This window comes from Gymnoscopelus microlampas, assembly GCF_963454915.1.
Source record: "Gymnoscopelus microlampas genome assembly, chromosome: 8".
NCBI lineage: Eukaryota > Metazoa > Chordata > Actinopteri > Myctophiformes > Myctophidae > Gymnoscopelus > Gymnoscopelus microlampas.
In genome coordinates, this window is record NC_139945.1 from 3,031,918 (window position 1) to 3,045,241 (window position 13,324).

The 13,324-nt window shown below is 41.8% G+C and overlaps 1 protein-coding gene across 1 annotated transcript; it reads left to right on the forward strand.

The window, feature by feature from the left end:
* Positions 1 to 595: 595 nt before the first annotated feature.
* LOC311049995 (microfibril-associated glycoprotein 4-like) lies at positions 596 to 6,862 on the forward strand (the record flags this gene model as incomplete). Its single annotated transcript, XM_084063962.1, has 3 exons — positions 596 to 714; positions 1,362 to 1,460; positions 6,213 to 6,862. Exons 2-3 carry the CDS (start codon positions 1,454 to 1,456, stop codon positions 6,860 to 6,862), a joined length of 657 nt encoding a protein of 218 aa, XP_083920088.1. The 5' UTR covers positions 596 to 714; positions 1,362 to 1,453.
* Between the last annotated feature and the right edge of the window lie 6,462 nt (positions 6,863 to 13,324).

Genomic DNA, 13,324 nt, shown 5'->3' on the forward strand with positions numbered 1-13,324 from the left:
ACTGGCCTTTCACGCTTAAAAAAAACAGCTCTGTTCAGTTCAGTCAACATGTGGTTATACTGGGGTTGGGTAATACCAGGAGGAGTCTCACCAGCAAGTATAAAGGTTTGAAGCAGGACAAGTATTGACTAAGGGCCAGACAGAACAAAAGTAATACAGAATGAAGGCCTTTCTAATTGTACCGATGTTTCTGTTTTGCTGCTGTGAAATGAGTGAGGTGATCGCAGAAGAGATCTGTCAGCTTGAACCGTGCGAATTTCTGATGGCGGTTGGAGCCATGGAAGCCAGACTGAAGGCTGCGGAGCGGCAGTTGGCCAGTCTACAGCCGGGGACGGAGGGTAAAGTTATAAGTTACACTTATACTTTTTTCTCTCGCCATTATTAGGCTATATGTTGATGTGGATACTTTTGCTGAAGGCTTCTTATTATAGTAGCCTAATATATATATATATATAAAAACAGAAAAAGTGCAAAAACATGGCACCAGCTCTTTAACACAAGTGAAACGCATTGCTAAAGATCCAGAGGTTCAGTCGTATCTGTTGTTCTTGCTCTCAGGGCCGCTCTGTCCCGTCGGCGACGCCTGCGTCGGCAACCCGTGTCCGAGAGGCTCCAAATGCGACACCAACCCGCTCAACGGCAGGGCCGTCTGCACGTGTCCCTCCGGCTACACCGGCTCAGCCTGCAACGTGGACATTAACGAGTGCACTGTGGGTAAGTGGATTCTTGGGAATCGCCCAGTGGTGGAAAAAGTACTCACATTTTTTTTTTTTTTACTTAAGTAAAAGTATCAATACTGACATGTAGAAATTCTCTGTAAGTCCAGAATCAAAAATTGACTTGAGTGAAAGTACAAAAGTATGGGTATCAAAATAGACTTAGAGTACCAAAAGTAAAAGTACTCATTATGCAGAGATGTCCCATTTAAAGTTTTCAAAATGGATCGATATCTTTTGAAAATAGAAGATCGGCCATTTTCAAATGGCCCAAATGTATATAGGGCTGAAGTGGTTACTGTATATATTTTGTAATAATAATCAAAATCTACAAAGTAACTAGACTAACTAAAGTTTTCATTTAATTGTAGTGTAGTAAAAATACAATATTTGCCGCTGAGATGTAGTGGAGTAGAAGTAAAAGTACTGACGATTGGAAGTACAGTACTTGAGTAAATGTACTTAGTTACTTTACACCACTGGAATCGACCTGTGTCTCGTTGCTGTCGGGCGGAAACCTTGTTATCTCCCTGTTCTAACCTTTTGTGTATTTTTGGTGAATTAATATTGTTTTTATTTGTATGACTTGCATTGAATAAGCTTAACATAAAACATGGCAATGCTCGTATTGATTGATGTTTTCAGGTGCCAATCCGTGCCAGCAAGGCGGGCGCTGCCGGAACACCGAAGGGTCCTTCCAGTGTCAGTGTCTCCCGGGTTATGAGAGTCCTCGCTGTATGACAGGTACACACACCAGACCGCACGTGTGTGTGTGTGTGTGTGTGTGTGTGTGTGTGTGTGTGCGTGCGTGTGTGTTTGTATTACTATACTTGCGAGGACCAAGTATAGTAGAATTTGAAGAAATATACATTGTGAGGACCGTTTTCCTGGTCCTCACAAGACAAATGGTTGTTTTACATAGTTAAAAAAAACTTTTTTAGAGATACGTTTACAATTAGAAATACATTCAGGTCAGGATTAGACATTTAGGTGTCTTAGAGGTTACGTTTAGGGATTGGAATTAGAGTTCCAAACGATGGGGAGAAAGTGACACTATCGCCAAAAAGCGCCGACATTTTGAAGCAGCGGCTGCTGCAAAAAACAGTGCTATAACAGTGAAACGCGCCAGTGAAGCGTCATTTTTTCCCACGCTGCACCCTTTGTGGGGGGAGGCGTGGCCCCTCAAACCCCCCCCCCAAAAGAAATCTCGGGTATTCTGACAGTCGGCAGCCCTGAATAAGCCAGAGGCATTTGTCCGTTGCACATTTGAACTTGTACAATATTCTCAATCTCAAAGAAGAACACTTCAAGTTCTTCTTTGGTAATTTGGTACCCGATATACTTCTAATATCTGATAATAATATCTACTAATATGATCCTGATAGCAATATTGCGGACGCATGCGCTGTTGCCCACTACAGACGAACACCAAAACTCTCGCCCCATAACAGTCACCGACGGGGAAATCCGGTGATATTCACCTGGTATTCCTAAACGTAACCTCATTAAACTATGCCTAAACCTAACCTTATTCCTAAACGTAACCTCAGTATAACTAATAATATGGCTAACCCTAAACGTATTTCTAACCTTATCCTCAGTAAAACAAATACAGGAATACAAGAACCGCTGGTCCGCGAAAAGAAATGGGGGCGAGCGTGTTTTGGGGCGAGTTTTCCGGTTGTATCAACGGCTTGAAGTTGAAAGAGATTCTCTCCGTGGAGGAGTAATTAAACACCACAACACAAACTACACGAATTACGTTGACACAAACACACTGGAGTGATTTAGAAGCACTTTATAAGAAAACTAACACTTATGTGTTGTTTTATTGTTGGACATTCATCATGGCAGGTTATAACATGGGCTTTTGGAACAGGACAGCCTCTCTTATCAGGTACGTTCAGGTCCGCCGTATCGACCCGTTCCGACCCACTTAGTAATACTGAGTGCCAAAGCATGTAGGCCTACCCTGTGCCCTTGTTATACAGTACCAGGACAACATATTTGCATTCCTATGGGCAGACGCGTCGCTAGGTCTCTAATAGGTCGGGGGCTTAGCCCCGCAGGCAACAGGCACATGCACGCGCGGATTTCGCGGATTTGGGTGCTTTTTTCCCCGTTTTTTGTTACTTTTACGGTTTTAGGGTTAGGGGTAGGGTTAGGTTAGGGTGATAGATATATAATAAAAAAAATAAAAAAAACTTTTTATTTTTTTATTTTTTTTATTGGTGGCTTTGGATAAAACATTGGTGGCTATAGCCACCGAAGCCCACCCCTAACGACGCCACTGCCTATGGGTGATGGTTGCTACACTGAATGGACTCGGCCGTGGCTGAGTGTGAAACGGATGATGGCCGTATCGATTGACGGACGATGGCCGCTATTGTTCTCGAGGGGCTGGGTTTCCACTTTCTTCAAACGGTGCCGGCACACCTCAGCAGTAACCGCGGACCAAAATTGGGACGTTTGCCAGGGTTGATAAACACTGCTGTAGAGCACCCTGAATGGCTGTTTAGCGTGTTTGGTCAGACAGGCTCCGTATGTGGACCTCTCGTCTGCTACTGCTGGTGCAGAAAGCAAGCCTAAATGCCACAGGACAGGCCAACAGCAGCACTGTGTTAGCAGCATTTAAAACAAAACGCTTTGCCACAGACGACCTGGTTTACTGTTATTCCAAAAGCCAGACATCTCAGCTTACTCAAATAGCCAAATAGGGAACTGGGCAACCCCGGCTTAACATAAGTGTTTAGGTGCTGAAGCACAGGGCACCAACCTTGGGGGGGCACCAAACGATGGGGAGAAAGTGAAAGAAGACAGAACTATCGCCAAAAAGGGACGAAATTTAGAAGCAGCGGCAAAAAACAGTGCTATAACAGTGAAACGCGCCAGTGAAGCGTCATTTTTTCCCACACTGCACCCTTTTTGGGGGGAGGCGTGGCCCCCCAAACCCCCCCCCCCCCCCCCCCCCCCCGCCCAAAAAAAAAAAAGAAATCTCCTGTATTCTGACAGCCGGCAGCCCTGAATAAGCCAGAGGCATATGTCCGTCGCACATTTTAATTAGGTACAATATTCTCAATCTCAACTCTCAACTCCAATACCAATCGATCAACTCCAAAGCAAAGTAGTAGACTACGATAGTGCATATTTTGGTCGAGCTGAGAGTGTTGGCAGATTCTGTGAGTGAAAGAAGCTATAGTCCAGGCGTTTCGGGCCATATTTTGATGGAATCGTGCACTTTACGATAAAAGCATGAAATTTGGCACACAGTTAGAGCATGCCATAAGGAACTTTTTTGGCTATAGGGCCATCGCAGATTTGTCCTGTGGTAACCATGGCAGCTATTTTTCAAAATGGCCGCCACCTGCTGTCATTTTACCAATAACTCAGGTTCTAGACCACCTAGGATCTAGATTCTAGTGACTAATCATACATTTTCAAGGATGAGGAATACGGGGGTACTATTCACAACATGCTAGTAACTACCTAACTAACTACAGTACATGAGGAGGCTGATACTCGCGTCATATTACACCTAGAAGATGCTATGAAGGAAGGGTATAGCAAGGTGACAATACGCACAGTAGACACGGATGTGCTGGTCCTGGCAGTAACGTCAGCCCAACACCTCCACTTGACTGAGCTGTGGGTTGCTTTTGGAACTGGGAAAAGTTCCTTAGCTGCTACCCCAGACAAAATAGATGACTGGATGGAGCCTCTGGAGCGATTTGTGGTATTGCTCTATGACCGCACAAGCGGCCAGGCATCAGTGAATCAGGCACGGAAGCAGCTATTCACCCAGAAGGGTAGAACAATTGATGGACTCCCCCAAGCTGCACTGATTCAACATACAAAGAGGGCAGCCTACCAAGCTGGCCACTGCTGGGGTTGCAGCCCCTGAACTCCCATCCCCAGGTGAATGGGGGTGGAAGAGGAAGGAGACAGGTGAATACAAATAATTTAATCCACTTCTTTACACTGTAAACCCGTGATCTGACAATAAAGCTGATTCTAATTTTGACAGGAGGATGGGAAGTGCACTGGACCACACAGAAGCGAGCCTGGCCTGTCGAGAACTCCTCCGCTGTGGTTGCAAAAAGGGATGCAGTGGACAATGCAGATGTGTTAAGGCAGGACTTCAGTGTACTGCCCTTTGCTACTGTGGTGGACTGTGAAACTAACATTGTGTAGATTGTCTGGCTTTATTGAATAGACCCCTTAACAGACGACGTCACACTGATAAGAACCAGTCTGCGCGGAACCAGTAAGCGCAATGAAACCCATTCTATCAGGTCTTGCTAGGACGCTCCTCACTAGCCAACACACAAGAGGGGGTTGGGGTGTGCTGAAATCAGCGCACCCCAAAACAACAGGTTGAGAATTTATTGCGTGAAACAATCACCTGTGCGTCCAGTCTCAATGTTGGTGAACAAATAATTGGTCTATATGCCATTAGGCTATGACTCATGAGTACTCTGTCTTTGTTGTGTCTTATAGTCCATTGAAAATAATTATGCAATACTACTACTAATAAAAGAAACATTCTTGACTCTCATGTGTCAGTTTGAAAACATGTACTGTACTACACCATTACATATTTTGATGGGTTTACTATTATTTAATTAACTGAATGCCAGATATAATATGTAGTTATGTAGTAGCATGTTGTAAATAGTACCGCTGTATTCTTCATCCTTGAAAATGTAGGATTAGTCACCATAATCAAGATCCTAGGTGGTCTAGCACGTGAGTTATTGGTAAAATGACAGCAGGTGGTGGCCATTTTGGAAAATGGCTGCCGTGGTTACCACAGGACAAATCTAAATAGTACCACTGTATTCCTCATCCTTGAACATGTAGGATTAGTCACCAAAATCAAGATCCTAGGTGGTCTAGAACCTGAGTTATTGGTAAAATAACAGCAGGTGGTGGCCATTTTGGAAAATGGCTGCCATGGTTACCACAGGAAAAATCTGCGATGGCCCTATAGCCAAAAATGTTCCTTATGGCATGCTCTAACTGTGTGCCAAATTTCATGCTTTTATCGTAAAGTGCACGATTCCATCAAAATATGGCCCGAAACGCCTGGACTACTACAAGGTCTATGAAAACAAGCCCAAAAGAAGCGACCGGTTTCACCACTTGAGCCCTATTACATTAGCTATTTTCAACTACACTTCAGAAACAAGCCCAAACAAAAGCAACCCGCAACTGTGATTATTTACAAGCGACTTACAGGAAAACAAGCCCAAAGTCGCTTATAATGAGCAGACCTGGCAACACTGGCACATTGTTGCAGACCAGTATTACAAACTACTGCCGCCTTCTGGTGTGGAGAGTTATGGTGTCTGATTTTCTTAACGGACGTGCAAAACAATGTGCCGTCAGCCGACTGCTTGAGCTGAATTAAATGCCAACTTTTGCCAACAGACTACCAGCCTGTTGTAATCTGAAGTAGTCTGTTTGGTTGAGAGTCACCTTTACTTGTTATTGCAGATCTGTTGCTGTCTGATCTGGACTGTGAGGAAATCTACAACAACGTCTCCACACAGCGTGGTGTGTACACCATCTACCCCACTACTACACCTGCCAAGGTCTACTGTGACATGGACACGGATGGAGGGAAGTGGACGGTCATCCAGAGAAGAGTGGACGGCACCGTGAACTTCTACAGACCCTGGGCTCAGTACAAGGCCGGGTTTGGAGACGCATCAGGCGAGTACTGGCTGGGACTGGAGAACATGCATCTCCTTACCAAGAACAGAACGTACCAGCTGAGGGTGGACATGGAGGACTTTGTGGGAAGCACAGTGTTTGCCTCTTACTCCTCTTTCTCTGTGGGTTCTGAGGCTGATGGCTACAGGCTGCAGGTTGCTGGCTTCCAGGATGGAGGAGCAGGAGACTCACTGGCACATTCCAATGGAATGAAATTCTCAACCTTTGACAAAGATCAGGACGTGTCGGCCGAGAACTGTGCAAGTCGTTATTCCGGTGCATTTTGGTACATGGACTGTCACCATGCTAATCCCAATGGTCTTTACCTTTGGGGACAGTCTCATTTTGGAACAGGTGTAAACTGGTACCACTGGAAGGGTCATTATTACTCCCTGAAGGCTGTAGCGATGAAGATCAGACGTGTTCCTTAAACATGTTTAGGTTCACATGCATATGTTTTTAAAAGGCACGATGCAATATTTACTCTATTTCATGGTTTGAATTATTATTATTTTCTCTTTGGGACTCTGTTTAATCCTAAACTCATACAGTAGATATCTGTTTTGTATCACATAATTACTATTACATATTACAGTGGTGGCCTGGCAGGGCTCTTAAATAAATACATAATCCAAGCTGTTGAATGAATAAAGAGATGCATGCAAAGACAAAGACGTGTTGTATTTGGTATCACTTTACATAAAGGTCTGGTCTGTAATGTATTATAATCACATTTACAATGCATGATAAGGCTTCATAACACTCGTTATGAATGTGTATACTTATGCAACTTATAACAAGGTGTATGAAGTATTTTAAGTGCTGGTCATACTACATTATTAAAGGAGTAGTTCACCAAAAATATATATATATTTTTAAATCAAATACACACCCCATGAAGCATTGAATTCATGGACATTTTTTACATTTTGTATGCATTCCTGAGCCAATCATTTGATGGCCGGGTATATTTCCAGTAGGAGACTCAAAGAGACTCCTTTGAGTCTCCTACCGGATACATTAGCATCTTTCGGCCGGTAATCAAACTATTGGCTTAGGAATGCGACGAAAACGAAAAAATCTCTATGAATTCAATGCTTCATGGGGTGAGTAAATGATAGAACATAAGAATGTTTCTGGGTGAACTACTCCTTTAAGCTCTGCAGAACAGCACATTATAACTACCATTAGTCAGTTATAATGAAGTGTCTTAATAAATAAAGACACTGTGTTTATATAAGTCTGTTTTAAGTATAGAGGGTCTAAGTGTTTCTAGTACAAATTTCTATTATTTGTGGAAAGACGTGAGAGGACAAATTCTGAACAGAACCGGTATCTTTTTTTTATTGGCCAGTTGTCACTGTGTTTGTGGCTGACCACCATCTAAAATTAAATGAAGATGACTAAAGTAAAACATATGTTCTCCTATCATTAAGTATTAGTAATTAGACCCTCCAGAAAAATGCGTTTATGCGATCGCAGAATTTACCGCATAATCAGCAAAATGGAGCATAATTATGCGGGGGTAACGCTTTTTCAAAAAGGCCGCATCGCATTGCATAATATGCGCATCGCATCGCATAACACGCACATCGCATCGCATAATATGCGATTCGCATCGCATATTTCCGCATATTTCGCAACTTTTAACATATTTCGCATATTTCGCATATTGCCGCATATTTCACAACTTTCCTCATATTTCGCAACTTCCCACAATTTCACCGCATAAAATTGCAAAAAAAAACGCATATTTCGTCGCATAATCAAGAGTTTTAGCCCGCATAATCAAGAGTTTTAGCCCGCATAATCAAGAGTTTTAGCCCGCATAATCAAGGATTTTTGCCCGCGTTTTTCTGGAGGGTCTAAGTAATAAGTGATAAGTGTTAAATGGCTTTATATAATGAATAGTATGCCTACTGTAATAATTACTATAACATCTCCATGTCTCTTCAGCTCTTTATCAAAATGCATATTTATTTTTTCTATTCTTTTGTCTTTGTTTTGGCCAAAATATATCACTTGCACTACACTTTACTAGGGTCTTCAAATACAGTACTTTTCTAACAGACAGAAGGCAAGTGACCTTTTTACTTTTGGAAAATAATATTGACGAAACTGTTAACTGGTTAATGTGTGCTCACGGCGCGTCTGTTAGCACCACTGTAGTGAGCTTGAGATCTGCCATTTTCGGCAACGATAGACTGAGAAGACAGCGCACATCGAAGATGTCATGCTAGACGACACTAGTCCTTCATTCGCAGGGAGTTTTTAAGAGTTTCCTAAACGGATTATCATTTGCATTATTAAAATTGTCAACGGAGACAGAGGACCAGGGGCGGACGCACTGTAGGCCAAGTCAGGCCCGTGCCTTACCTAGAATACACTGTGCCTTCCCTCCTCCAGACAGCTTTTTGTGTATTTACTATGAATATCGCCCCTATACTTAAGGCTGACAAATAACGTAATACACATCCATTCATCCTATTAGACCTTCACAGCCCGAGGCAAGGGGGGTTGGGGGGGGATAACTGCCTGCCGTGCCTGCCGCCGCCGTTATTTTTGGTCTTTTTTTTCTCTCCTTTTTTACCCTTAGAGTATGAAAAGGTGTTTTTTCAAATCTATTCGCGGGCTGCCATGGACCTTTCCGCAGGGCGCAAAACGCCCGCGGGCCGCCACTTTGACACCCGTGGGTTATGGTAAAAATTACCATGTTTTAAGCCACGTTTTCACAACAGTGCCAAAATGTTTGCAGCAAAATAATTACATTTAAAGAACAGTGGTGTAAAGTAACTAATTACATTTACTCAAGTACTGTACTTATGTAAAGATTTGAGGTATTTTCTTTTTTGTATTTCCAATTTCCAGTACTTTTACTTCTACTCCACTACTTCTCAGACGCAAATATTGTGGCCAAAGGTGGCCGGGAACAGGGTGATCAGCCCGGAGCTTGCGTCATTCCCAATTAGTCACAAGAGTCGCCTTCCTATTGAATGGCAGGCCTCTCATGGGACTATGCATGGCAGGGGGCGTCCTTTTCCCTGAGTCAAGCCTAAGCTGACCGCATACCTCCTGGCTTGCTACTTCGATACATTTTCAAAATAGGTTTTGATTTTCTATTGGCTAGGTATTAGACTAAACAGTGGGTATTTAGGTTGTTAGTTAGGCCTAAATAAGGTACCGTATTTTTTATTTGCAGTTGTTTTTCTCTATTTGTCATGTCACTGTGGTGTATGTAATGTGGGACTACGGGTGGAAATCAGTGTTGATTTCGTCGACTAAAACTATGACGAACATTTTTTCACTGACGAAAACTAAATAAAAACTATTCTATGATGACTAAAACTAAGACTAAATATATTGACAATTTCGTCAAAAATTAGAAACTAGACTAAAATGTCAGTGAGGGACTAGTGGAGAAGAGATCCAGTAGAACTAAAAGACGAGTCATTTTATGTTTGTTTGCGCTCGGGTGTTGCGCTCTGAAAATAGCCGATCTACTAACTCACAACGCGTCGCAGTGCGACGCGTTGTGAGCTAGTAGATCGGCTATTTTCAGCATGAAAACAAGTGTAAAATCAGCCTTTACGCCGCCATCAAGGCACCGCCAAAATACATTTTAGTCGACTAAATCAACTGTAGATTTAGTCGACTAAAACTAGACTAACAGTAAAACATTTCAGATGACTAAAATATGACAAAAACTAAATGGAGTTTTATTCAAAAGACTATGACTAAAACTCAATCAAAATGCTGTCAAAATCAACACTGATGAAAATAAGCTCCCAGCTAAATCCGGCATGTTCTTACATGAAATCATGCGTGTTCATTAACATGCACTGTCCCTGAAATAAATACATCAAATAAGTAAGTACAGACAACGAGTGTATCAGAAAAGAAACCCTTTATTCAGTAACCAAGCCTTTACATTACTCTCAACATTTAAATAATTGATTTTTTATAATCTTATTTCTTTTATGATACAGTGCAAAAAATATGTCGTCAGTTAGACAAGGGTGGTTAGGACACAGGAAATACAATCGTAGCCATCCTCCTAGGAGGCGGGGCAGCTGGGGGATTCTGACCAATCAGAGTACAGTATCAGATTCCTTTTTTTTTTTAAAGATTAGAACATTCAAGGCCACCGACAATCTGAACATTTAGAATAACGCAACGCACGCACACGCACGCACACGCACACACACACACACACGCACACACACACACACACACACACACACACAAACACACACACACACACACACACACACACACACACACACACACACATATTACTATACTTGTGAGGATAGCATTATTTTACGAGGGCAATTTTATAAACGCAATTCTTATTATTTCTTGCCATTTTTTTTACTCTAACCGTAAAGCCAGAAACCAGCCTCGCCAATGAAGATTATTAGGAGCTGGAGAAGTTTGACGATATGTAATAAATGATACACTTTCATTGTTCATAGTGATTCAGACATTTTACTAGACGCGTTGTGAGCTTGTAGATCGTCTATTTGCGGTGCACGGCACCAGTGTGCAATATAAATCCGGCATAGCTCTAAACCTAAACATAAGCCCTAAACCTAAGTCCTAAACCTAATCCCTAAACCTAAGCCCTAAACCTAATCCCTAAACCTAAGCCCTAAACATAAGACCTAAACATAAGACCTAAACCTAAGCCCTAAACATAAGACCTAAACATAAGACCTAAACATAAGCCCTAAAGCTAAGCCCTAAAGCTAAGCCCTAAACCTAAACCCTAAACCTAAGCCCTAAACCCAACTCAAAAAAAGAAAAAATCGAACCATAAAATAACCATTTCTCTTGTGAGGGCCAAGAAAATTGTCCTCAAAATGTCTATTTCTCATATTCTACCATATTTCACATTTAAACCTCACAAGTATAGTAATACGTCCCTGTCCGCACGCACGCACACACACACACACACACACACACACACACACACACACACACACACACACACACACACACACACACACACACACACACACACACACACACACACACACACACACACACAGTAATAGCGTATAAACTTACAGCATATAGTACAAACAACAGCGACGTTTCAAAATGCATTGTTGACATGAATCAATGTCATAATAATAATTACATTTAAAGAACAACAGTGGTGTAAAGTAACTAATTACATTTACTCAAGTACTGTACTTATGTAAAGATTTGAGGTATTTTCTTTTTTGTATTTCCAATTTCCAGTACTTTTACTTCTACTCCACTACTTCTCAGACGCAAATATTGTGGCCAAAGGCGGCCGGGAACAGGGTGATCAGCCCAGAGCTTGCGTCATTCCCAATTAGTCACAAGAGTCGCCTTCCTATTGAATGGCAGGCCTCTCATGGGACTATGCATGGCAGGGGGCGTCCTTTTCCCTGAGTCAAGCCTAAGCTGACCGCATACCTCCTGGCTTGCTACTTCGATACATTTTCAAAATAGGTTTTGATTTTCTATTGGCTAGGTATTAGACTAAACAGTGGGTATTTAGGTTGTTAGTTAGGCCTAAATAAGGTACCGTATTTTTTATTTGCAGTTGTTTTTCTCTATTTGTCATGTCACTGTGGTGTATGTAATGTGGGACTACGGGTGGAAATCAGTGTTGATTTCGTCGACTAAAACTATGACGAACATTTTTTCACTGACGAAAACTAAATAAAAACTATTCTATGATGACTAAAACTAAGACTAAATATATTGACAATTTCGTCAACAATTAGAAACTAGACTAAAATGTCAGTGAGGGACTAGTGGAGAAGAGATCCAGTAGAACTAAAAGACGAGTCATTTTATGTTTGTTTGCGCTCGGGTGTTGCGCTCTGAAAATAGCCGATCTACTAACTCACAACGCGTCGCAGTGCGACGCGTTGTGAGCTAGTAGATCGGCTATTTTCAGCATGAAAACAAGTGTAAAATCAGCCTTTACGCCGCCATCAAGGCACCGCCAAAATACATTTTAGTCGACTAAATCAACTGTAGATTTAGTCGACTAAAACTAGACTAACAGTAAAACATTTCAGATGACTAAAATATGACAAAAACTAAATGGAGTTTTATTCAAAAGACTATGACTAAAACTCAATCAAAATGCTGTCAAAATCAACACTGATGAAAATAAGCTCCCAGCTAAATCCGGCATGTTCTTACATGAAATCATGCGTGTTCATTAACATGCACTGTCCCTGAAATAAATACATCAAATAAGTAAGTACAGACAACGAGTGTATCAGAAAAGAAACCCTTTATTCAGTAACCAAGCCTTTACATTACTCTCAACATTTAAATAATTGATTTTTTATAATCTTATTTCTTTTATGATACAGTGCAAAAAATATGTCGTCAGTTAGACAAGGGTGGTTAGGACACAGGAAATACAATCGTAGCCATCCTCCTAGGAGGCGGGGCAGCTGGGGGATTCTGACCAATCAGAGTACAGTATCAGATTCCTTTTTTTTTTTAAAGATTAGAACATTCAAGGCCACCGACAATCTGAACATTTAGAATAACGCAACGCACGCACACGCACGCACACGCACACACACACACACACGCACACACACACACACACACACACAAACACACACACACACACACACACACACACACACACACACACACACACACACACACACACACACATATTACTATACTTGTGAGGATAGCATTATTTTACGAGGGCAATTTTATAAACGCAATTCTTATTATTTCTTGCCATTTTTTTTACTCTAACCGTAAAGCCAGAAACCAGCCTCGCCAATGAAGATTATTAGGAGCTGGAGAAGTTTGACGATATGTAATAAATGATACACTTTCATTGTTCATAGTGATTCAGACATTTTACTAGACGCGTT